Source organism: Triturus cristatus, chromosome 8 (assembly GCF_964204655.1).
Source record: "Triturus cristatus chromosome 8, aTriCri1.1, whole genome shotgun sequence".
In the NCBI taxonomy this organism is placed as follows: Eukaryota; Metazoa; Chordata; class Amphibia; order Caudata; family Salamandridae; genus Triturus; species Triturus cristatus.
In genome coordinates, this window is record NC_140591.1 from 402,411,600 (window position 1) to 402,435,524 (window position 23,925).

The 23,925-nt window shown below is 47.3% G+C and overlaps 1 protein-coding gene across 2 annotated transcripts in view; it reads right to left on the reverse strand.

Annotated features, from left to right (window-relative positions):
* The window catches only part of CKAP2 (cytoskeleton associated protein 2), a 147,193-nt gene extending 140,475 nt beyond the window's left edge, over positions 1 to 6,718 (reverse strand). Inside the window, exon 1 of one of the 2 annotated variants that reach the window (XM_085621781.1) lies at positions 6,521 to 6,718. In XM_085621781.1, coding sequence (XP_085477907.1) covers positions 6,521 to 6,584 — 64 coding nt within the window. In that variant the 5' untranslated portion in view covers positions 6,585 to 6,718. The remainder of the gene's footprint in view (positions 1 to 6,520) is intronic. The other variant, XM_085621782.1, reaches the window with a different exon arrangement.
* Positions 6,719 to 23,925: the final 17,207 nt, after the last annotated feature.

Here is a 23,925-nt window from a genome sequence, read left to right on the forward strand (position 1 = left end):
AGCCATGCAGCACAGCAACCACATTGCTGTGCAACATAGCTAAAGAAAACTCCTTGTCAAAGCCTCTTTTATAGGCGAAGCCTACTGGCTTTGCCAATGTTTGTTTCTTTCAGGTTTAGCAATCTATGAGAGTGCATGCGTTTTCCAACTCTCTTTTGTATACTTCTTTCCTCCGGTTGTATGTACTTTGTGTTGCTCTCTGATGCTCGTGATCCGCTTTGTTTCTCATCTTTATGCTTCTCTCCCACCTTCTCCATGTTGTGCTCACCCTTGTGTACTTCTCCCCGCTCTGCTTTCTGCCCCATGTGCTTCTCCTCATCCGATCCAACTCGCGGTCTCTCTTGCATGTTGCTTCTCCCACACCCGAGTGTGCTTCTGTCTTCTATATTGTTCGCACCCTCCTTGATGTTACCTCCTCCCCATCCGCACCCTCCATGGTGTTTCCCAAACTTTAAACAAGCATTGGCATAGCCAATAGGTCTCGCTTTTGGGACCTTACAAGTGTTTAGCCATGCAAAGTTGATGTTGTTGCACCAAGGGTATTGTGCTGGATAACTAAACACTTATAAGGTCCCAAAGGCGAGACATATTGGCTATGCCAATGCTTGTTTTGTAGGTCCTAAAGGTGTTAGGACAGCAGACAGTAAATAAATAATTTTAGACATTGCTTGAGAGCCCGAGGGAAGTGGCAATACGGGCACGATTCAGTCTCTTACAGTTGAAAGTGGTACACAGGGTATATTACCCTAGGACGGTGTTGCACTGAAGGGGGGAGATGTGAACATGCACGGTGCCACAGGGGATGTGGGTTAGAAGGTACCTTTTATCACCTTGTATCAGTCCGATCCTACAGGCGTACTGGCAGACAAATCGCCGACAGGTGTCTGCTTTGAGGTCCCACTAGAGCCTCAGTGGTTCTTGCTAGCAACCTCCGGGAACGAGGACTGGCCGAGGTACATAAAACAATGGCTGGCAACGGTGGTAGCAAAAAGGAATGTGGCAAGTAAAGAGGGGGCGGTCACTGTTCTGACATTGGAGGAGTGGATAACAGATCTAGACTGGTGTTGGCAAGCAGAATATGTGATCTATAAGAAGAGGGTGCCCCAAAAAAGGGGAGAAAATCTGGGGGCGCCTGGCAGACTTACCGAGGACTGTAATATGGACACTGAGGGTAACAGGATTTTTGCCACTTATGATTAAAGTTAAATGCAAAGTGAACAGAATGCAGAAATGCAAAGACATGTAACCATGTTTAACTACCTTCAGCGAGGACGGCTTCACACACTCATGGTCATGTTGTCGGTCATGAACGCAGAAAAAGGTAAAAGGCGAAAGATTTATTCGAATTTGAAGAGAAACAAGGAGTATATAAATACAGAAAAGGTAGCTGCAAAGAGACGGAGGCTCTCAATCCAAACGCTTAAGAAGTCTGCCACCAATAGAGCTGCTTAGAGGCAGAAAGGACAGCCAGTCAGTCTACCACTATACCTACTTTAGATTTATTTTTAGGTTTCGCCTAGCGTTGCTGCGCACATGCGTAGCTCGCTCTGCGAGTTTATTGTTGATGAGTAGTTTTAGAAGAGGGCTTTAAACCCCGCCCCTTATTTCCATTTGCCGGCGTCACCGTTTATGGGAAACTGTGGCCTGCTATTGGAAATTGGGGTTTTTGGTGGACGCCCTTTGGCCTCCGAGCCGGTCTCGTTAGTCTGTTTTGCATCTGTCGCAAAGCAGTTTCTTATCTTTAGAAACACATGGCCCCATAAAGACAAGAGATCCCCATGCTCCTGCTGAAGCGCGGTCCTCTTTCACTTCCGGGACCGCACTGGTTTTAAAAAGCTGCCCTGTGGGGGCGACGTGTCCGGGGTTGAGAATACATCACAACATGGAAATCAGAAGAAAGAGGACATACGATTGTGTTCCTTCCAGCCGACGCTTTCTGCTGCCAAATCAGTGCTTAATTTCAGTTTAATTGGTATCGAAAGTAGTTATTTAGTCGATGAATCCTTTCTGAAACAAGCCTTATAAGACGAATGGAAATACAAAAAGGAAACAAAACAAGCTGTTTGTACAGCGCTTCTTGGCGCACGTCTCCCCTTTCTAACCGCTATAAATAGGAGGCATTGCTTTCATGCAAGTTATTGATCTCGGAAGGATGAAGGGCTGTGCCAACCCGGACAGGGGTGGAGCACGTCAGGGGCCCTGCGCGCTGGGGGCCAATTCCTAAATTATATCAAATCAGCTCCTAACAGAGACCTTGAATTCTAAGCCTAGTGGCGCGTGATGCGCGCACGCTCTTCATCTGGGGCGAGAACATCGAATCCATACTATTAATACGTGAAATTGTTGATTATACACAATACCTGGTAGGAAGTGAGTAGGGGAGACGTGGGCATGGAAACAACGTCCAATAACAGCACTGACGCTAATAACACATTCATCCAAACATTTAATACTGTAGCGCAACGGTAATATTCGGTTTACTGTCCCCGACAACAAGCCTAGGTGTGAAATAAATAAAATGCCCCCCGCTCCCAGGTGAGAGGCCTCTAAACACCTCGCACCCCAGCCGGGGGTCAACCCCTTCTGTTATACAGGGCAGACCCGAAGAAACCCTGCAGAAGCCGAGGCCGGGGGTGCAGGGAGAGCTGTCACGTCAGGGTGGCTCTTTTGGGCGCAGCCCAGAAGCCGTTTACAACGAGAAACAAATGCCGATTTCATGGCAATGTAAGAAAAATAAAAGCAGCTTCTCGTGCAGCCCAGCATCGCTGACGGGTTTGTAAAAATACCCCAGGTATTCAGACGCACAGAGTATAATATTCCACTTATTGCCACTGAGGGGGAGTGGGGGTGGGGTTTATCTTGACTCCCAACGCTTAACATTGATAATCAATACCATATTAGACTGTGCGCATCCGCATTTATTAAAAATATATGTAATACTGCAATTATGGCCAGGCCATGAAATGTTAAAAACAAAAGACTTATTATCAATGGGGAAATCGGTGATCAGCGTTAAAGCTCAGAGTCCTGCTCTCTCTGCTGCCACAGATGACACATTTATTCACATACTGTGGCGCCGGGATATCATTCTTTCCTATTTGAAAGAAGGGCTTTAAGTGAGCCGGGTCCTGCCCAGTCTGAAAAAGCAGGAGCTGAGATGGTATCGGGCTCTCATTTTGGCGCTCACCATCAGGGTGAAATAAAATCTTAATTCTGCAGCAGTGCCTTCCTTTACTGCCTTTGAGGTAACTTCGAAGAGACTGGTTATAGTTGTTTTATGGTCTCATTTCAGAACTGAAGAAATGGCATAAATAACGAATGCTTAGTTGTTACTTATTCTATGCAACTAACAACCATTAACAAAGCTGTTTTGTGGGTGTGTAATGTTGTTACTTGTTGCATTAGGCGGCTCTGTTTGCTTGCAAAGGATAAAATCCCTCTCTTGTAGACCACAAGTGGGGGTACAGACGGGGACGGAGGGCCGGAGGAGAGGGGTGGGGGGCAGTGCAGCAGGGGAGCCCGAGAATGTATGTATAGCGCCGACATCGCCCAGAGAGGTGTCAGACTACTTTACAATAGAGCGGAGAGCGTTACATGAGAAATTCAGAGTAACAGGGACAGTCCGTAAAGCTCCTACGGTTACTCAGGGTGAGAGCTACCTATGTTACATGTACCAATTACATATTCATGAAAAATATTGAGAATGGAGTAAAGCAGGCAAACCTGCATCTCTGGTTTAAGCTGGGCCGGGCTCTGAACTACTGGCTTCAGGACCAAATGGTACTCGGCCTCCTGGCTGTGGCAGCGTCTGGCCCTCGGCCTCCTGGCTGTGGCAGCGTCTCTTCCCTGGCTGTGGCAGTGTCTGGCCCTGGGCTCCTGGCTGGATCATTGCGATATTGCTAGAGCACGTTTAACGCATTCTTCCTAAAACTTCTGTCTGAAGTATTTGTACTGATAAGATGGAAAAACATCAGCTTTCAGTGATGTAACAATTGTTTTTTTACTAGTGGGGTCATTAAAATACCAGCCATGCTGGTAGAAAACTGGCCAGGTGGGTGATAGCCCCAGAGTTACTAAAAGTGTCGCTTTTTCAGTTCCCCTTCTTTAAAAACAAGCACTAAAAATGCAATAGGTCTCACCTTTATCAAGTTAAAGCCATTTGCTTTGCTATACAATACCATTAGCAAAGCAAATGGCTTTAACTTAATCAAAGGCGAGACCTATTGCATTTTCAATGCTTGTTCTGCATGCAACTCTGCAAACCAGACAGTCAGCCCTCTCGGTTTCAAGTGGATCAATCAGCTGGTTATGTCACAAACACTGACCACCTATTAAAATATATTGCCAATTTAGAAGGCCTTGTAGAAGCAAGCAGGGCCACCATGACCTCAGATGGTAAAGTGTAGCTGACAGAGCTAACTTTCAACAACAATGAACATTAGTGGAATGGGTGTAAAATTAAGCTCTTGGGCTGTGAGAAAGTTCTCTGCCTTGTTCAGTTTGCAGTCCTCCCTTTTGGACTCACCTTTGCCCCGAGATTTTTCACATGTTCAACACCTACCATGCAGGTAAGTGTGAAATATGGAGGCTTGTACAGACAGGCATGCCAATTCAATTCCTAAAATACTTGTATAATGTGTAATTCTGAAAGACGAATGTGACATGCGCTTTATAGAGTAGACATCAAGTACTGGGGAACATGTTGGTTCTGTGGAAGTGAAGGAAGACGTATAGTCCACCACCATCCCAAAAAAAAAAAAAAAAAAAAAAATTTGATGCGGAGGTTGTTAGTTTGTGGAACTGGTGACTAGTCGGATGAAAACCTCACATACAGTTGGTGGAAATCAATAGGAGACGCTCTAGCAGTGGCTCTACTGTGCTTACATTTTTAAAGTGTGATCTGCCTTCGATCCTCAACATATTTGCAGATCAGGACTTATCCGGTAACTACTTGGACATCCCCGAAAATCCTTTGAATATAACACATGGGCACCTTCTCCGGACAATATCAGAATCCATCAGGTACTCGTGTCAATAGCATCCGAACCAATCTGTATACAATGCAGCAGACCACCCATTCACTCTCAAACTAGCATTGAATGACTTATGCTTCAGCAAATTAGGCCAATGCTGTCCTGACATTTCCCAAAGGGTGAGAGTATACAAACACTCTGCATAAATTACGGTGTCAGTCTCCCAAATGCAAAGAGCGTGCAAACCTGCTGCATAAATTTGCTTTCGGGAGAAGGTGTTAAAAATTATTCAATTCGAGTTTTGCATAAGATACCCGTGCCGCCAGGCTCTCTGATACTGGATGAGCAAACAAACAAGGGAGATCTGATTGCACCGACCTATTCTTTCTTGAAGCAGTCTAGACACTGCCGATGTTGACTGCTCCTCCTCACACCCCACGTTTCTTGAATACTCATAGAGCCTCATTAAAATATATTATCCTCCTGTTTAGCAGGTCTAGGTTCAGGATACGAGCACTGTATTAAATGCAAACATACCTTGTAATACACAGAGTTCGTAATGGCGTTATTCTTTATTTATCGGGGGGGGGGAGAGGAAAGAGATAACATACTAAATCAGTCACTTCGTTTTACGGACACTGCATTTCAATCGAATACCCACAACAAACTTTCACATCAATACATAGTCACGATGCAAAGTGACGTTTAACACTTTCCAGAATCTGCTAAGGTCTGGATGTAAAAATCCACCGACCACTGTAGAGTTATAACTCCTCAATGACACTCAACTCGCACATACTAACTGCGGATTAGTAGTGCCGATGTGCATCGTTTGTTATTCCCTTGGAATCATGATTCATACCCTGTCCTTCGGCTGTCTTCGGAAAATAAAGCTTCGAGGGCAACCCACGGGATAATACGTTTTCCCCGTGCTAGCGGATATTTCACAACAACAGGTTACTTTTACACGCCCACCTCGAAAAGAGCACATCTCAGCTGAGCTCTCATAACAGCACTCACCAGTTGTCCCATGCACAGAATGCACGCCACTCTTCAAGCACACCGCGCATACACCTGATCTCATATTACATCAGAGGTCCGCACAGGTGTCTACCAACTGCCCCTGTGTCAAGCATGAACCACTTGAATAGGGCTTTTCAACAACCAGTACGTGCACTTAAACCTGCGTTACTTTAGAATAAATTACGCTACGAGACCAGAAATAATAAATCACGATGGCACTAGGTACGATCTCAGTTACCACTTACTATTTAATTCTGGAATTCTCCAATATAGGCACGATCAATAGAAAAAACGCGATTTCACGCAGTTAAACACGAAATACCTAAAATTGCAAGTAGTCATTTAACCACACGAAGCAAATGGTAGCAATAATGAAGCGCCATGCTTTCCACTTAAGGTAAACAACAAACTGCCTAAGCCCTGTTTAATACCTGGATTCAGGTACTCCTCCAAATCTAAACAAATGCTACAACCACTAATCGTAAATTCGGATAATGACACCAGTGTAAAATACACCAACTCACCTCTTCCCGACAGGAATCGGTGGCTAAGGGACTGCCGCGACACAGAAAACAGTGCGGAGCTCATAACTGATCCTTCTCTTATACTGCGATATGAAATTGACAAATCAATCCCAGCCGTTGTTCGCTCCCGCAGTTTGAATTTAGAGTAATTACGCCCCGGCTCTCACACAGCTAATCAGTGATTAGGTTAGAATCCGAAGCGACCAATCAGATCGTACCATTTAGAAGCAAACTGAATTGTGCTGACCTCGGTGCTGAACTTCGGCTAATACTGAAAGAGAGAAAATGACGACAAACATCTCGCTAGCACTAGCACAAGAGTCGGCCATCTTGGAAGAGGATTTGGTTGGTGCTCAAAGGTGATCGCCGAACTAGGAATGAAATTGTAATACATGTTTTGCTGCTTTTCGTAAACAACAGTTTAACAATGAAAAAAATGTAAAGAAAAACAATGAAAATCTTTTATATACGAATTATTTCAGAAAAGATCAGAGTAGGAATTACATTGAATTGATTCGATTTTTGCAAATACATTATGTCTATTCTTTGTTGTTCCAGCGCATATATGTTTTTTACTCAATCAGTAAACGCGTATTCATGAAGATTACCGCAATAGGCATGTTTACGGTCTCACGGGGCATAATATTTTAGTCCTCATTCGAATCTACGGGCTGAAGGAACAGCTGAGAAGGGCTGAGGTTGGCAGACTTCCACAAACTGCTAGATTTCTGCAGTTCAGTTTAGATGTGACCAAATAGCATTTTTCAAATAATGTTTTCCCTGTGTACACCGGTCTCTTCGTTCAGTGCGACTCCGTGATTTGTTTTCGACACACCCTCCCTGCTCTATTCAACTTGAGTTTATTTTAGATCGGTATAATACCATATTCAGAGAAAGCAGATGTTGGTCTTTTCAAACATTGGCTTGTTTCTTCCAGTCGTTTTCATGTGTTGGCCGAGACTGTTATTTATAAGAGATGGGATCGTCCGTGGCATTTTGTGGATGTATTCCAATGCAAACTAGTTAATTTCTTTACTGTTGTTTTTGTATCTGTTTGCCGTAAAATAGAGCAGAGCGGAGCCACTGCGCTTAGTGAGAGTGGTGGATGGAGCGAAAGATGCAGCTTCCTTGCCGTCATCACTCTAGATTCCATTTGACTGGTGTGTTTAAAATAATGAAAAAGATCAGAATGTGCCCCACGTGTCAGCCAAATACTGAATTTCAGGCTTAGATAGATGCAGGGATTAAACACAGGCTCACAACTCAAAATACTCAGCAATCAGATTTCTGTCCACCCAAATACTTACTTTTATGGTAAAAGAAGTATTTTGTTTACTGCTAACAACACAAAGGTAAATACGCCATTTACAAACAAGTACATGTAGTGTTGCGCTCTAGTCCTCGCGCGCTACGTGGTGACGGAGCGCGCGAGGACGCGTGATAACGAGCGGAATGCGCATGCGCGAAAAACTGAGAGACCCGCGAGGTCGCGTCTTTCCCGGCGCTCTCCCGCCGATGTCGGAATAAAGCATATTTCTTCCCACTACTTGTGCTCCTGGTCTTTGTGAGTTAGGAGAGAAACCCCCAACATTACAGTGGCGACGAGGCTGGGATCAAAGTGCAGAAAAGAGAAAAATAGAGGGGAACTCAACCACAGATACCTCACGTGGCAAATGTGTTGAGCATGAGAAGGCACCAGAGAGGACCACAGGAGGAGAACCACCTTCAGGGAGCATAACAAGGCGGGAGAGCGTGGCAGAGGCAGCAACAAGGGACAGAAGACATCCACAGGGTGAAGGGCAAGGAAAAACAAAATAAATAAAGAAATAAAACGGAGAAGACCAGCTCCAACCCAAAGAGACCCTGGCGGACGCAGCAGCACGCAGGGACAGGGGAGCGGAAGAATCCAGACAAGATCAAGCGCAAGGTGAGAGCGCGGACGCGCCAGGCAGTCCGAGAGGCCCAGGGGCAGTGCCAGAAGGACGCGCCACGATGAGCACGCAAGCATCTTCACTGACGACGCCAATCCCGTTCCTGCCGAGACCCGGAGAACCTCAGATGAAATGGGAAGATTGGAGAGAGTACTTCAAGAACTACATTGCAGCACTAGAAGATGAAAATGGGGAGGCCTTCCCCAGTGCGAGGAAGAAAAGGATCCTACTGCACACATTTAGGCCCAGAAGGGATACGAGTCTTTCAGAACCTGGTACCCGCAACCAGGCCGGACACAGATGATGACGTATTCAAACACGCAATAGAAGACCTCGACACCCACTACCGGCCCGCGGTGTGCGCCTCAATTGACCGGTACAATTTCCAGCAAAGGAAACAAGAAACCGGCGAATCCATAGATGATTATGTGGCGGCGTTGAGGAAGTTGGCGGTAACGTGCAGGTATGGAGTCCTGAATGACGAGTTCATAAAAGATCATATAGTTATGCACACCACCAACAAAACAGTGCAAGACAAGTTGTGGACAAACAGTGAGGCGTCACTGAAGGAAGTAATAGCCATGGTAAAAAAGGCGGAAATGTCAAAAAGGTGCGCGGACGCTGCAAAGAGGGAGACCATCCAGAGAACCATGGTGAACAAAGTGGATGACGCTGAACCGCAGGGACGGAGCAAAACCATGCTGCCCGAAGGGAAAGGACAGAATAAATGAAAAGGGAAACCGGGACAATCATGGAAGCCGAATAGAGACAACAGCACGATGTGCTACAGGTGTGGCAGTCCAGCGCATGCTGCCCAAGACAAATGATGCCCAGCTTTCCGAGCAAAATGTATGTTCTGCGGCATAATGGGGCACTATGAAAAAGTGTGCCGCCGGAAAACGAAGAGACCAACGGTGAAGTATGTGATGCAAGATCACCAGGAAGAAGACGAAGAACAAGAGGAGGAAGACGGCGTATTATGAGTGGACGAGCCAGTGCTAGGCATCGAGAGCAAGCGCTCCCGCAAACCACAATGCGACATGCTAGTGTGAAAATCAAGATTATAGCAGACTCAGGATCTCCGTACACCATAGTCCAAAGGGCAGTGTGGAAGGAAGAATTTGAGCCCAGTTTGGGATCAAGACTAGAACCACCAGACATACGACCAGTGTCGTACACAGGCGAACCCATCCCCATGGTGGGATACAGGAAGTTGAACTTCGAATTCAAGGGAAGGTGTGCGGAGTGCAAATTATATGTAGCAGAAAAAGGCCCATCCGTCCTAGGATGGATGGATCAAGGAGACCTTGGAATCAAGTTAGACCCAGGAGGGGACACGCAAGTGCTACTGACAGCGCCAGGGAGCTGGCCAGAGCTAGAAGAAATGAAAATCAAATTCCCGAAGGTATTTGGAGGGAAAGTGGGCAAATTAGAGAAATTCACCCACAAAATAGTACTTAAGGAAAATTCAAGACCGGTATCACACAAAGTCCGCAACGTGCCGCTAGCCATAAAAGAAGCTGTACAGCATGAACAACGTAGACTAGAAGAAAATGGTATAATAGAGCCCATAGACAGCTCGGAATGGTTGGCCCCCTTGGTAGTAGCCATGAAACCAAATGGGAAAGTTCGTCTATGTGTGGACCTGCGTGAGCTGAACAAGTGCCTAGTAGTGGAAAAATTCTCTTTGCCGCGCATTGAAGAAATGTTGTCCAAAACAAAGGGGATAAAGTGGTTTTCTACCATCGACCTCACCTCTGCTTATCACCAGATCGATCTACATCCAACAAGCAGGAAATTGACTTCCTTTATAACACCTTTTGGATGCTATCAATTCCGCAGGATGCCGTTTGGCCTCGCTTCTGCAGCGGCGGTGTTCCAGAAACGAATGCATCGCCTCTTCAAGGACATTGAGGGCATCCAATATTTCCAGGATGACATACTGGTGATGGGGTCAGACAGGAAAGATCATGATAAGAAGCTAGACAAGGTACTTCGGGTGTTGGAGGCCAACGGCCTGACCGCAGAATGGGAGAAGTGCCGACTAGGGATGACGTCTGTCACATATTTGGGACACGAAATAGGTGGACAAGGCATCACACCCAAACGAGCAAATGTGAAGGCTATCTGTAATGCTATGGCACCATCCAACAAAGAAGAAGTGAGATCCTTCCTAGGGATGGCAGAATATTATAGCAAATTCGTGCAACACTTTGCCACCAAGACACACCACCTGAGACAATTGATAAGGGACAAAACAGCGTTCCAGTGGACAGAAGAAACGCAAAAGGAATTTGAAGCATTGAAGAGCGACATCAGCCAAGCAGTACCACTGCAAGGATATGACCCGCAGGGACAATCTACTGACAACGGACGCCAGTGAGAAAGGATTGGGAGCAGTTCTCATGCAGGAGAGGAGAGAAGGGACGACGGAGACCCTCTGTTTTGCATCCAGATCATTATCACCCACTGAACAGAAATATAGTGTAATCGAGAAGGAGATGCTAGCGGTGGTATGGGCCATGGGAAGGTTCCGTCAATTTCTATGGGGCACAAGGTTCAAACTCAGAACGGATCACAAGCCTTTAGTCAAGGTGCTCACCTCCAGTGGACATGCCAGCGCCACGCCGCACATAGCCAAAATGACACTAAAGTTACTAGAATACAGGTATGATGTGGAATACATACCAGGGACACGAAACAAAGTCGCTGATTACCTCAGCAGAGCAGCAGCTATGGAAGAAGCCCCCAACCCAGCAACAGAAGAGGAAGAGATGGTAGCGGTGATGGAAGACCCCGAAAGGGTGATAAGTAAGCAAGAATGGACCCAAGCGTACAAAGACGACAGTGAAATTAGAGAGGTCAAGGAATACATAGTACATGGATGGCCCGAGAAAAGGCGGCTGCGAGAGGCGCTCAGGAAGTTCTATGAAGTCAGAGAGGAGCTGTCAGTGGGAGACGAAGAAATTTTCCTGTACAGAGGAGATAAAGTCATCGCCCCGGCAGCGTTAGTATCTCGCCTGGTCGGGCTACTGCACGAAGGACACTTGGGAATAGTGAAAACCAAGATGAGAGCGAAGCACATGTACTGGTGGCCCGGAATGGACGTCCAGGTAGAGAGGCATTTCAGAGAATGCGACCATGCCAGAGAGCAGACAAGACACTGAATCCGTTAAGGCCGGCGCTGGGAAAATTCACTCTACCGAAGGATCCGTGGGAAGAAGTGGCGGTGGACATTCTAGGACCGGTACTGGACAACCAAGGGACGCCCAAATATCTGTGCGTTCTTGTAGACAAATACTCCAAATGGCCGGAGATACATATCCAAGAGGCGATGGATACGGAAACAGTGATTAAGTTCATGACTTCAGTTTTCCTCAGGGAAGGAATCCCGAGAACCATCCTGAGAGACAATGGACCGCAATTCACTTCGGAAAAGTGGTACAAATATGCTGAGAGGAATGGGATCAAAATACAACATACTTCCGTGTATCATCCGTCGAGTAATGGGCAAGTGGAACGTTTCAATAGAGTCATCATGGGATCCATCCAAGCAGCCATCATGATGGGCAAGCACTGGGAGAAGGATGTACAGAACACGATATGGGCATACCGTATCACCCCCACAGGCACAGGATATAGCCGTTTCCAAATCTTGAGAGGAAGGCATCCATTCACCAAAGACAATGTAATGTGGAGAGAAAAGACGATAACCAGCAAGTGGTCTCCGGCAGTAGTACAGCACAACCTGGAGAAGGCCCAAAGGATATACACTGAATACTACAATCAAAGGAGAAAAGGGAAGGCCACAACCCTGGAGAGAGGGGAATGGGTGAGAGTCCGATTTGCCATTAGGAAAAAGAAGGGAGACAGCAAATACAGCCTACCTCTACAAGTGAAAGAAGTGCACGACAGGGCTGCATTGCTCAGTGATGGAACGTGTGGTCGCAAGACCGTATGACCCAATGTAACAAGATCCTACGATGGCCCCAGGAGGAGAGTGAAAGGACACCACAAGACATAAGCGCAAGGGAAAACTAAGGAAGTAACCCAACTGTAGAGAAAGACAGGATAGTAGAAGAAAACAGTGAGGAGCATGAGAAGCAAATAACACCTGAGATCGGGGAACAGAGTGGAGAGGAGAGTAGAACCCCGAGGAGAGAAGAACTGAACACACCGAGAGGCCAAGCAGGAAGCCTAGCGGAGGAAAGTACCCAAGGAGAATCCTCCACCCCGGTAAGGCGCACTAGGGTGGGCAGAGTGGTAGTAAGACCCAGCCACTTCCGAGACTTTGAACTAGAGGGTAGCTGAAAGACCCAAGGGACCTTATGGACCTCTTATCCTTGTTTAATAAAAGAAGGGAGATATGTAGTGTTGCGCTCTAGTCCTCACGCGCTACGTGGTGACGCAGCGCGCGAGGACGCGTGATAACGAGCGGAATGCGCATGCGCGAATAGCTTAGAGACCCGCGAGGTCGCGTCTTTCCCGGCGCTCTCCCGCCGATGTCGGAATAAAGCATATTTCTTCCCACTACTTGTGCTCCTGGTCTTTGTGAGTTAGGAGAGAAACCCCCAACATTACAGTACACAGTCTGCTTGAGGTCAGGATCTAATATTTTGTAGGCAGGCCCTTGTACCCCCCCCCTTGATCTAGCAATAGTGGTCGTTCTCCGTTCACCTTTAGCAACATCCAGGGTAATCCCCACCGTTAATCCAAGTTCCAAGAGTCCACTCCGATTCTATGGCAGGACCGGAGGCTTCAGATTATGCTTATCTCAATTTCTTTACTGATTTACTGCAGCCAATAGGAAAACAGTAACTATAGTAAAAAAACTTCATTTCCCATGAGGCTTTCACCCACGCCTCCTGTAACAACCAATAATCACACCTTACATTCTATAAAATAATGAGCCACCATCTTGGCTTCCTCTTTCTTTGCTGCTCCGCAGTCAAGATAAGTGCATTATTTTCCCTCAGATATTGATTGTCATTGACATACTAGTGTTTATATACTGTTTGAAGGCTTGATATAATACTCGCAATTGTTTTGTTGTTTTGCATATGATATCGCTGCGCAGCGCGCTCGCTCGCTGTTGCATGCTTTCCGCCTTACTTCACAATGCGTGTTGGGCTGTTTCAGATCTTCGATTTTGTTTTCCAGTTGGTGTTTAAGTTGCCCCTGCCGCTCCGACTCCCGCGGTGAGTTGGGCGGCTTTTCATTGAAGTGCGCTGCCGGTGATTGGCCCCCCCGCGAGGGAGCGAGACGCACAATAAGGCCCGGCCGGGATCCTTGCGTACGTCTTGGGAGCCTGCACGCGTCTGTGCACGCGTGCGGCCCCGATCATACAAGATGGTCAAGATGCCTTCTCCCGGGCTCTTAGGGGATTAAACACATGCATAGCAGGAGGTGGTGCTGGTACCGGGCCGATTTTGGTAACGTTTTCAGCGCACTTGTGGGCTAGACTGCAACTTAACCCTTAAAGCCCAGGAGTGGCTTATAATAATTTTTGGAGGCCCTGAGCTCGAATAGGCAACAGGGTCAGCTCACCCTGCATTAGTCCAATTGGCCAGGAGCCTTTATGGTACCTTTTTGGCCCCCTCTGCTCCAGCTTTGCTCCCACCTGACGCCCCTGGTCTAGTGAACTGGTTGGGCTGTACAATTAAACTTCCCTCTGGGGACCTGAGATCGCTTTTTCTAAGAGCTGAGATATCGAACTGTGAGGTCTATGAAGAAGATGTCATTGCGTGTGATGACCCTGATGAGGCAGGGTACTACTATGACGGATCTATGGAGGAGCGTATTGATAAAAAGCTAGACGCTAAACTTGACAAAGTCCTTTCCACAGCCCTCTTACCTATAAATCAGCGTTTAGAGCAACTGGTCACAGGTAAACCTATCCCCTCTGATAATCCTACGCCTGCCCCCCTTCCGACTCCAGAACCAGCTGGATTGCCTTGGCCGCAGCCAAAGTGTATTCTTCTCTATGTAAATCCAAAGAACAGAATACAGATAATACCCCGGTCTCTGCCCCCGTCCCCCCCCCAAGCACAATCCCTGACACCTCGTGGGCACAGACACGGCTCCTCGCAGGAATCCAAACCACGTACGCACGCCAAGAAGAGCGCCAAGAAGCGCAAACACGCTTCCTCGCTCATCCATCCCTCTCCCTTTTCATTTGATCCTTCTGACATTGTCCACCCCTGCTCTGCTGACTGGGTTCCACCCCCTGCAGTGGCTGAATACATGCAGACACACCTTAGGAAATGTTTTGACAAGGACGTTGGAGCCCGCTTGAAATCTAAATGCCCCCGCCCAGATCTGGTGCATAAAGTGGCGGTCACCCCTGCCATAGATTCCTCAATTACCACTTTTCTGAAAAAATACAAAAAAGATCCCAAGAAGGGTATAGACCGCGCCCTTCGGGCATGCCAGGACAAGGTGTTGGATATAGCAAGGCCCCTTGCAAAGATCCTTGAACTGGTAATGCAAGCTCTAGAGACGGGTGCAGCCATTCACCCAGAGGTCCTAGCTGGGTGGACCCAGAGAGCCATTTGCCTCCTTGGTAATGCCAACTGCGCCATCGCTTCTGAGCGACGTAAATCCGTCCTGTTGCGCATTGATCCCCAGCTTGTGGAGTTGGCGACAGCTGAGCCAGGTCCATTGGCTGAAGGGCAGTTGTTTGGCAAACGTTTCAAGGATATTGCCAAATTTGTCAGTACCTTCGCCTCTCTGGATAAGTCCCAGTCTTCCCTTAAAAGAGTGTTCCATCAGGTCTCTGGTAGGGCCGGGCGTGGCAGAGGGCGCTCGACCGGCCGCTACATCAATCCCAGTCCTCAACAGGGCTTCGCCCCTCGTCGCAGAGGGTACACACAAGAGCCTGATCAGGTGGGTGTATGGATGCCACATTTTGTCCACGCTTTGAGTATGGCACCAGATCACTTAAAGCAAAGAAGTAAGAGGGAAACGCAGCACTTTTAGAAGGAATTTAGGAACTAGCCTACCGATTGTATACCGAAGCGTGAAAAACCACATGAAGCAATTGTGGGTCAAATAGCCCAGTACCTGGGACAGAGACAGAGAGCTCAAAACCATGACAAAGAGCCAGATAGGTTGACAGTGAGCTCAGAAGCGGGCAGAGGACCTAGAACAGGACCAAAGGTTCCACAACTAGAAGAACCAAGACAAAGAAGTAGAAAGGGGATAAAGCTCCCAGAACCAGGAGAAGACAAAGGTCGCCTCAAGACCTAGAAGTGGACAAAGGTCGTCCAAGAGGGGATAAAGGTCATCCCAGAACCAGAAGAGGACAAAGGTCCCTGAATCAGAAGGGGACAAAGGTCTCAGAACCAGTACCGGGAGAGGACAAAGGATGTCCCAGGACTGGAAGGGGACAAAAGCCCCAGAATCAGAAAGGGATAAAGGTCTCACAACCAGTACCGGGAGAGGACAAAGGAGGTCCTAGGACCGGAAGGGGACAACGGTCGTCTCATATTAAGGAGTAGAAAAGGCTCTCAGAAGCAGTACCAGGAGAGGAAAAAGATGGTCCCAGGACCTCAAGGAGACAAAACTCTCACAACCAGTACCAGGAGAGGACAAAGGAGGTCCCAGGACGGGAAGGGGACAAAGGTCCTAGAACCAGAAGAGGACAAGAGTTCCAAAACACAACAGTTTCGTGACGGAGCGATTCCCAGAACCAGGAAAAAGTTCCAGTACCACGTCAGATAATCGTGACACAGAGGTTCCCAGAACCGGGAACCGGGTCTTATAGCCCACAGTACTGAGACAGATAGTCCACAGATTTGTGATACAGCGGTTCCCAGAAGAGCCAGGACAAAGGTTCCAGTACCACGACCCATAATCGTGACAAAGCGGTTCCCAGAGCTGTTCCCATGACAAAGAATCGTGACAGAGAGGTTCTCAGAACCAGGACAAGCGTCCCAGAATCAGGAGGGGACAACGGTCCCAGGACAATGACAGAAAATTGTGACAGAGGGGTTCGCAGAACCATGATGGAGAATCGTGACGGAGAGGCCCAGAACCAGAGAAAGGGGTCCAGAACCAACAGTGAACAAAGATCCCAGAATTACATCAGAGAGTCGTGACAAAGAGGTCTTCACAACCAGGAGAGGACCAAGGTCATCCCAGAATCACGAGGGGACAAAGGTCGTCCCAGAACCACGACAGAGAATCGTAACAGAGAGATTCCCACAATCAAGAGGGTTCCCGCAATCAGGAGGGGACAAAGGTTCCTGCAGAACCAGGAAGGTGTTCCCACAACGAGAAGGGGACAAAGGTTCCTCCGGAACCAGGAAGGGTCAAAGATACTCCCACAAGAACTGAGGTCCCAGAACCACTACAGAGAACCTAGAATTATGACTGAGAACTGTGGCAGAGAGGTCCCCAGAACCAGAAGGATTCAATTGTTTCTTCAGTATCATTAGGGGACAAAAGTCCCAGAACCAATACCAACCCCTAGATAAGGCAAGACTACAAACAGCTGATGGGAACTTCATTGTTACTGAACTTTGTAACTATACAGGGTGCACGGAAATTCCCAAGAGTCATTATCCTACAACGTACACTCCTGGTACCAAACCCAGAGAAAGTAGGACGTCATGTAGCTATTCACAGTTTTTTTAACAAAGCAAGAGTGCTAGCGGAAAGAAAGACGACAACACACTAAAAAGGGGGTTAGACCTAGTACCCTGCAGTGACTGATCAGCGTGTCCAGTTTTTAAACATAAACCCAAAGGGCGTCCTAGGAAGAGTGCTAAAATCTGCAAAAGAAAGGTGCTTAGAACCAGTGAGTGTACAATGAGCCTTGAACCAGGTCAAAAGGTCCCGAGACTCTGGAACCAGTGAATGCATTGAGAGTCCAGAACCGAGAAAATAGGGGAGCTATCAGAACTGGTACAGAGCGTCCACGACGACAAAGGTCCTGCAACTTGAATCGGGTCAGTGAGCCCACAGAACTGTTCCCAGAGAACTGTGAGCCCTTAGAACCCTGAGTCCAGTTTGTGCGAGTTTTGGAGAGGAAGGTGCCATCTGGGGAAGATAGTTTCTATTGCGACTACTCAAAATCAAGGTGGTTGTACAAGAGCAACCTGTCCAAATATTACTCCTAGATCTTGCTGGAAGCTGGTAAATTCCGGAGAATTTTTGATGTGTACTGTGTGATGTGAAGGCATAGCGGCATTTTCCAGTGCAAACAAAGGAACAGTATAAGCTTGTTCATCGGGCAATTACACAGTTGCTGGAAATAATCCAGTGTTTGCAAATATGTGGAATCCATGGCAGCATCGCTGTTGTTATGAGAACATTTTGCTCAGGGACACAGGTCATGCTTTGGAAGCTGATAATAGGAACTCACCTCACCAAAGACTTCACGGATTCACAGTTCTCTTGTGAATGAAGGTGTCAAAGAAAATTCATGCAATCTCCAGCACCTCATCCGGTGCCGCTCTTCTTATCCAACATTTACTAATGTTTGGCAGGACAATGATCTATCTTCCAAAGCCAACACTTTCATCACACATAAAGGACCTCAATGAACACTTCATCAAAGCTGAGGGAAATGTTGTTCAAGCCAATTCTATGTCAGGATAGGAGGCTCCGATTATGCTTTCTCATTTCTTTACTAGAAATGCTCAGCAGCCAATAAAAACACAGTATATGCAAAGAAAAACTACAATACCCATAAACACCAGGGTATGAAGTGAATAACCATAGAGACCATAGTATAAAAGGTCATATAGCAAGTACAACATCCTCTTTCTTTGCTGCTCCGCAGCCAGTTAAGTGTTTCTTCTTTCATATTTTAAACGCATTTAGCTGTTGCAATAGTGCATGCCTTGATATTGTAAGCGTATTGTTTCCGCTGTTTAACTACTTTGCAACAATATTTCGCTTGTGTATACGTTCCCATGGTTACTGTTGGGATCTTATTTCAGTGGTTTTTCTTTCCGCTCGCCGCGCTCGTTACAACGTGCGGGGAGCGTGTGGTTCACCTTCCCGGGGACGGGCGCTTCGCGCCCGCGTCTCAGTTTATTGTGGAGAGGGAGACAGGGGCTAGGAGGCTCGCGCTAGCTCTGCGAGTGCTCTGTGTTTTGAATACTGGGCGGTCGTTACCGCGCATGCGCGGCGGCCATATTTGTTATAAAAAAATCAGGTGTTTTCTCCTGTCAGAATGGTCGCTTCGCGCCGAGAGCCCACAGCCTGTGTATTCGCCCCTCCTTATGCCCATTTGAAATTCATATCGTTTGGGCTGCATAATTGTGCATAGGCTTTGCCTAGAGTGCTAGTTTTTTCTGTCAGCAAGCCCTCCCTCCACATTTTGAAGTTAATTTTATAGAGTATTCAGATTTGCTAATCTGCACTGTTGGCTTGCTGTGGGTTTTTTTTCACTCCCCCTGCATTGTGCCTTTGGCCATTATTGATTGTCGTCATTCCTGTGGGCATTGACTCTTGTTACACTTTGTGTCAGGATGGAGGAATATTATGAGGATGACTATTATTATGATGAGGATCCTTTTGGCTCTTTGGAGCATGATTTGGTGGAGGCGCTGGATCAAGGGGTGCAACACTCTATGAATAAAGCGCTTGTTCGCGCTATTAATCCCTTGAAGTGTCATTTTTCTCTCTACGCACAGCAACAGGGTTGGTTACCGGCTGCGCGTGCGTCTAAGTCCCCTGTCAATCCTCATAAGTCTGATTTTCAGAGGTTGGCTAAATCGCTGTCTTCGGACACGGCTACTACCAAGGGGTCGGCTGGGACCTCGTTTTCATCCCTCCATGATACTGATGCTGACGAAGCGCATTCCTCTTCTTCTGAATTTGAACCACCTCCAAGGAAAAAGGCTCGTAAGGAGCACTTCGTGGACGCCCCTTCTCATCCTCCCATTTTAACTTTTGAACCTTCTGATATTGTGCATCCCCACTCTTCTTCTTGGTTGCCTTCTCCAGCAGTGGTGGATTATGTGCAATCTCATATTCGACAGCCTTTTGAAAAGGATGTCCGGGCCCGCCTGAGATCCGAGTGTCCACGTCCAGATTTGGCGGACCATTTGGCCGAGACCCCGGAGGTTGACCCTACCATGGTCACGTACCTTAAAAAGTATGCCAGAGACCCCAAAAAAGGTCTTGACAGGTCTTGGCGTTCCAGCAAGGATAAATTATTGGATTTATTGGGCCCGCTCACTACAATTTTAGATTTGGGAGTTCTTGCTAAGGGGTCTATAGCTCTTGTAAATCCGGACGAACTCATTGAATGGTCTCAGAGGGCCATTTGTCAATTGGGCAATGCCAATTGCGCGCTTTCGTGTGAACGCCGCCGCTACATTCTTCTCCGCCTGGATCCCAGGCTGGCAGAGCTCTCCTCTTCAGAAGCCGGACCCTTGGCTCAGGGGCTATTATTTGGTCAGCCATTCCTGAAAGAGCTTTCCCATTTTGTGGCCACTTTCAGTGGCCTTGACAAGGCCCAAGCCTCGCAGCGGTGGGCGTTTCGGCCGGTTTTTGCAAAGGCCGGACGTCTTAGGGGACGTTCGTTCGGCCGAGGATCTCAGCAGAATTCCCAGCGAGGATTCCAGTCCCACAGTGGGAGTGGTCAGAATTCCGGCTTTACCACCCGTTCCAACTTCTATCCCTCCCGTAAAGGGAGGGGACAGTTCCGGAAAGGTCGCCTCGGAGGACAACAAGGGGGTCATCACGACTCCAACAATTCAGGTGAGGTTGATTCCTTTTTCCAAAGTGGTTTTGGGGGGAAGGCTCCAATTTTTTCTCCACAATTGGCAGTTAATCTCCAACGATGCTTGGGTGCTGGACACTGTTCAGGGTTACAAGATAGAATTTTATCAGCCCACGCCTTCCAACCCCGTTGATCCTCTCTCTTCAGGATCGGGAGATCATTTCATCAGAAATAGACTCCCTTCTTGCAAAAGGGGCTATTTTTCGAACTACCAGTCATCCAAGAGGTTTTGTAAGTACGGTGTTTCTGGTTCAGAAACGAGGGGGCGGATCCCGCTTGGTCCTCAATTTAAAGGAGTTCAACGGGGGAGTGGTTTACCGCCATTTCAAGATGGAAGGGATCCATCTTTTGCGAGATCTTCTCCGAGCGGGAGATTGGTTCGTCTAGATCTCAAAGATGCCTATTTGTCAATTCCAATCTTCGGTCCACATCGTCGGTTTCTCCAGTTCCAATGGCAAGGGGACTGGTTCGAATACAAGGTCCTCCCGTTCGGCCTCTCGTCGGCGCCCTGGTGCTTCACGAAACTTCTGAAGCCAGTGGTGGAAAACTTACGCGCTCGGGTTCTCCGCATGATTATTTATTTGGACGACATTCTGATCATGGCAGATTGTCCGCACAAATTGATCTTGCATCTCGAATGGACGATCAACCTTTTATAATCCCTGGGATTTCTTGTGAATCCTCAGAAATCTGTTCTCATCCAATCTCAGGTGATGGACTTTCTAGGCTTCCAGGTCAATTCTCTGACCTGTCAGCTTCTTTTACCCAATCAGAAGATTCGCTACATCAAACTGGAGTTGGTTTCGATTATCTCCAAACGGATTGTATCATTGAGATCTATAGCTTGTGTAATCAGTCTTTTGGCGTCTTCAATTCAGGCGATCTTTCCGGGTCCTCTGCATTACAGGGCATTACAACGGTTGAAGATCCGTCATCTCCAGAACGGCCTTCGCTATTCAGATCAGATTCCTCTTTCGGAGGAGGCGAGGTGCGAGATGCAGGGGTGGCTGGACCACATGGAGGCCTGGAATGGGCGAGCCCTGTTCGGTTCTTCCCCGGAGATGGTGATAGAGTCTGATGCCAGCCTGTGGGGCTGGGGAGCCCGGTGCGGTCCAATTTCAACGGGGGGTCGATAGTCCCCTCAGGAGTTGTCTCTCCACATCAATTGTCTGGAACTCCTGGCGGGGTCCTTTGCGATCCGTTGCTTCACGCCTCTTCGGTCCAATTGTTGCATTCTTCTCCGCATGGACAATGTGTCCGCGGTTTGTTATGTCAACAAGTTGGGCGGCACGAGATCCAAGATATTAGCAGAGATCGCCAAAGATTTTTGGCACTTTTGTCTGCGGAAGAAGATCACTGTTATTGCCGAGTATTTTCCCGGCCGCAACAATCAGATTGCGGACTGGCATTCTCGGCACCTTCGGGATTACAGCGATTGGAGGCTTCATCCTCGCATCTTCCGCTATCTCCGTCGGTTTTGGGGGCAGTGTCACATCGACCTGTTTGCCTCTCGCCTCAACACGCAGCTTCCCCGGTTCTTCAGCTGGAGACCGGATCCGAAAGCCCTGGCCACGGACGCCTTTCTCCAGACCTGGCCTCCCCTTCTGTGCTACGCCTTTTCCCCGTTCATGATGATTCCGAGAGTCCTGGCTCGCACAAAGCGTTATCAGTCAGAGCTGACTCTGATTGCTCCTCTGTGGAGGGCTCAAGCTTGGTTCCCAGTTCTCCTGGAAATGTGTTGTGTTGTGCTGTGCCGATCCTTCTTCCCCAGAAGTGGAATCTTTTGCTGGACCCTCTCGGCAATCTGCATCCCCTGATCCAGTCATGCTCTTTCCGTCTTCTGGCTTGGCGACTTTCGGGGACCGTTGGTCGGTCCCAGGCCTTTCACGAGACGCTTGCAAATTTATCAGTGGATCTTGGGCACCCAACACTCACAAACACTACTCAGGTTCTTGGAGACGATGGTGTGATTGGTGTGTTCAACGGGAAGCTGATCCCGCTACAGCGGATGTCTCTCTAATTATTAACTTTTTAGCGTCTCTTGCTTCTTCAGGTTTAGCTTATCGGACGGTTAACAATTTCCGTTCTGCCATTTCGCCAGGCCATAGTCCTCTTGATGGTAAACCCGTGGGTGAACACCCTTTGATTACTAAATTGCTCAAGGGTATACGTCTGACGACTCCCCCTTGTCCTAAATACACGTCTTTATGGGATGTATCCATTGTCTTGAAGTTTTTGGACGCCTGGCCTTCCAACTCTTTGCTTTCCCGCAAACAATTGTCAGCCAAACTGACCATGTTGTTATGCCTAGTTTCTTGCAGACGGGTGTCTGATGTTCGTGCATTGGACTTGGCAGGTCGCAGTTTTACCCCTGAGGGTGTCACTTTTCGTCTTTCTCGACGTACCAAACACAAATACTTCTTTGATTACCTATCCTTCTTTTCCTCACCATCCCAACCTTTGTGTGGTCCAATGCGTCAAGGATTATGAGGTATGTACTGCTCCTTTACGTTCAGATATGCAGGGTCAACTGTTGATTGCTTTGCAGAAGCCCTTTCGCCCTGTTAGCCCAGCTACTTTAGCTCGTTGGGTTCGCTGGCTTATGTCTGAGGCCGGCATTGATGTGTCCATTTTTGGTGCTCATTCGGCACGGGGAGCTATGGCTTCTAAAGCATTCTCGATGGGTGTTACTTTGACATTATGAAGGCCGCAGATTGGTCTTCTGATTTCATGTTTAAATCTTTCTATTACAAACCTATTGATCATGTGGCTTCAGTAGTGGTGGATAAGCTTTGAACAAGCATAATCGGAGCTTCCTGTCCTGACATAGAATTCAAAATTTGCGAACATACGTGACAAGAATTTTCAATTCTATTAAGGACAAGGAGGCGAGGATTATCCCACCCATTGTTTTTCTGATGTATATATTTTGCATTTATACTGATGTTTTTGCATATGCATTATATTTCTGATAATTCATTGTTCTCTGATATCCCCCCCTTTTGTATTTTACTATATATTGGATGTTTTTTTACTTCAGTCTGTCTCTTTTCAGGTTCTGACCCGAAGTGACGATGTTACTGCTTCGTCTGGTTTTTCTTCTGCATCCGATGTCCTTCTGTTCCCAGGGTCCTGTGGCCTTCCAGTGCTGCGTTCTTCCATATGGACTTCTGCCGTTGCTGATGGTTGTTCTTCCTGATGGTCATCGTGATTCTTGAACTTTTTCCTTTTATTTGAACTGCTCTCCTCACCAAAGAAAGAGGATGTTGTACTTGCTATATGACCTTTTATACTATGGTCTCTATGGTTATTCACGTCATACCCTGGTGTTTATGGGTATTGTAGTTTTTCTTTGCATATACTGTGTTTTTATTGGCTGCTGAGCATTTCTAGTAAAGAAATGAGAAAGCATAATCCTCGCCTCCTTGTCCTTAATAGAATTGAAAATTCTTGTCACGTATGTTCGCAAATTTTGAACTCTGTAGCACTGAGACAAAAAGCCAGAAAAAAAAAACCTATGACACATTTTTTTGAACCAAGGAAAGAGAATCAGGATTGGAACTAAGGGACCTGCAATGCCCAGAAACTGGATAAAGATGCGGGGTCAACGATGGTGTCTGTACTTGAAACTTCTAATTTGAAGCATGGAGGCATCTGTTCAGCAATTTATCTACGATTGGCAGCAGAAGTCAGGGTTGGACCAAGTCAAATTGACTGTTTTGTCCGTTGAAGGG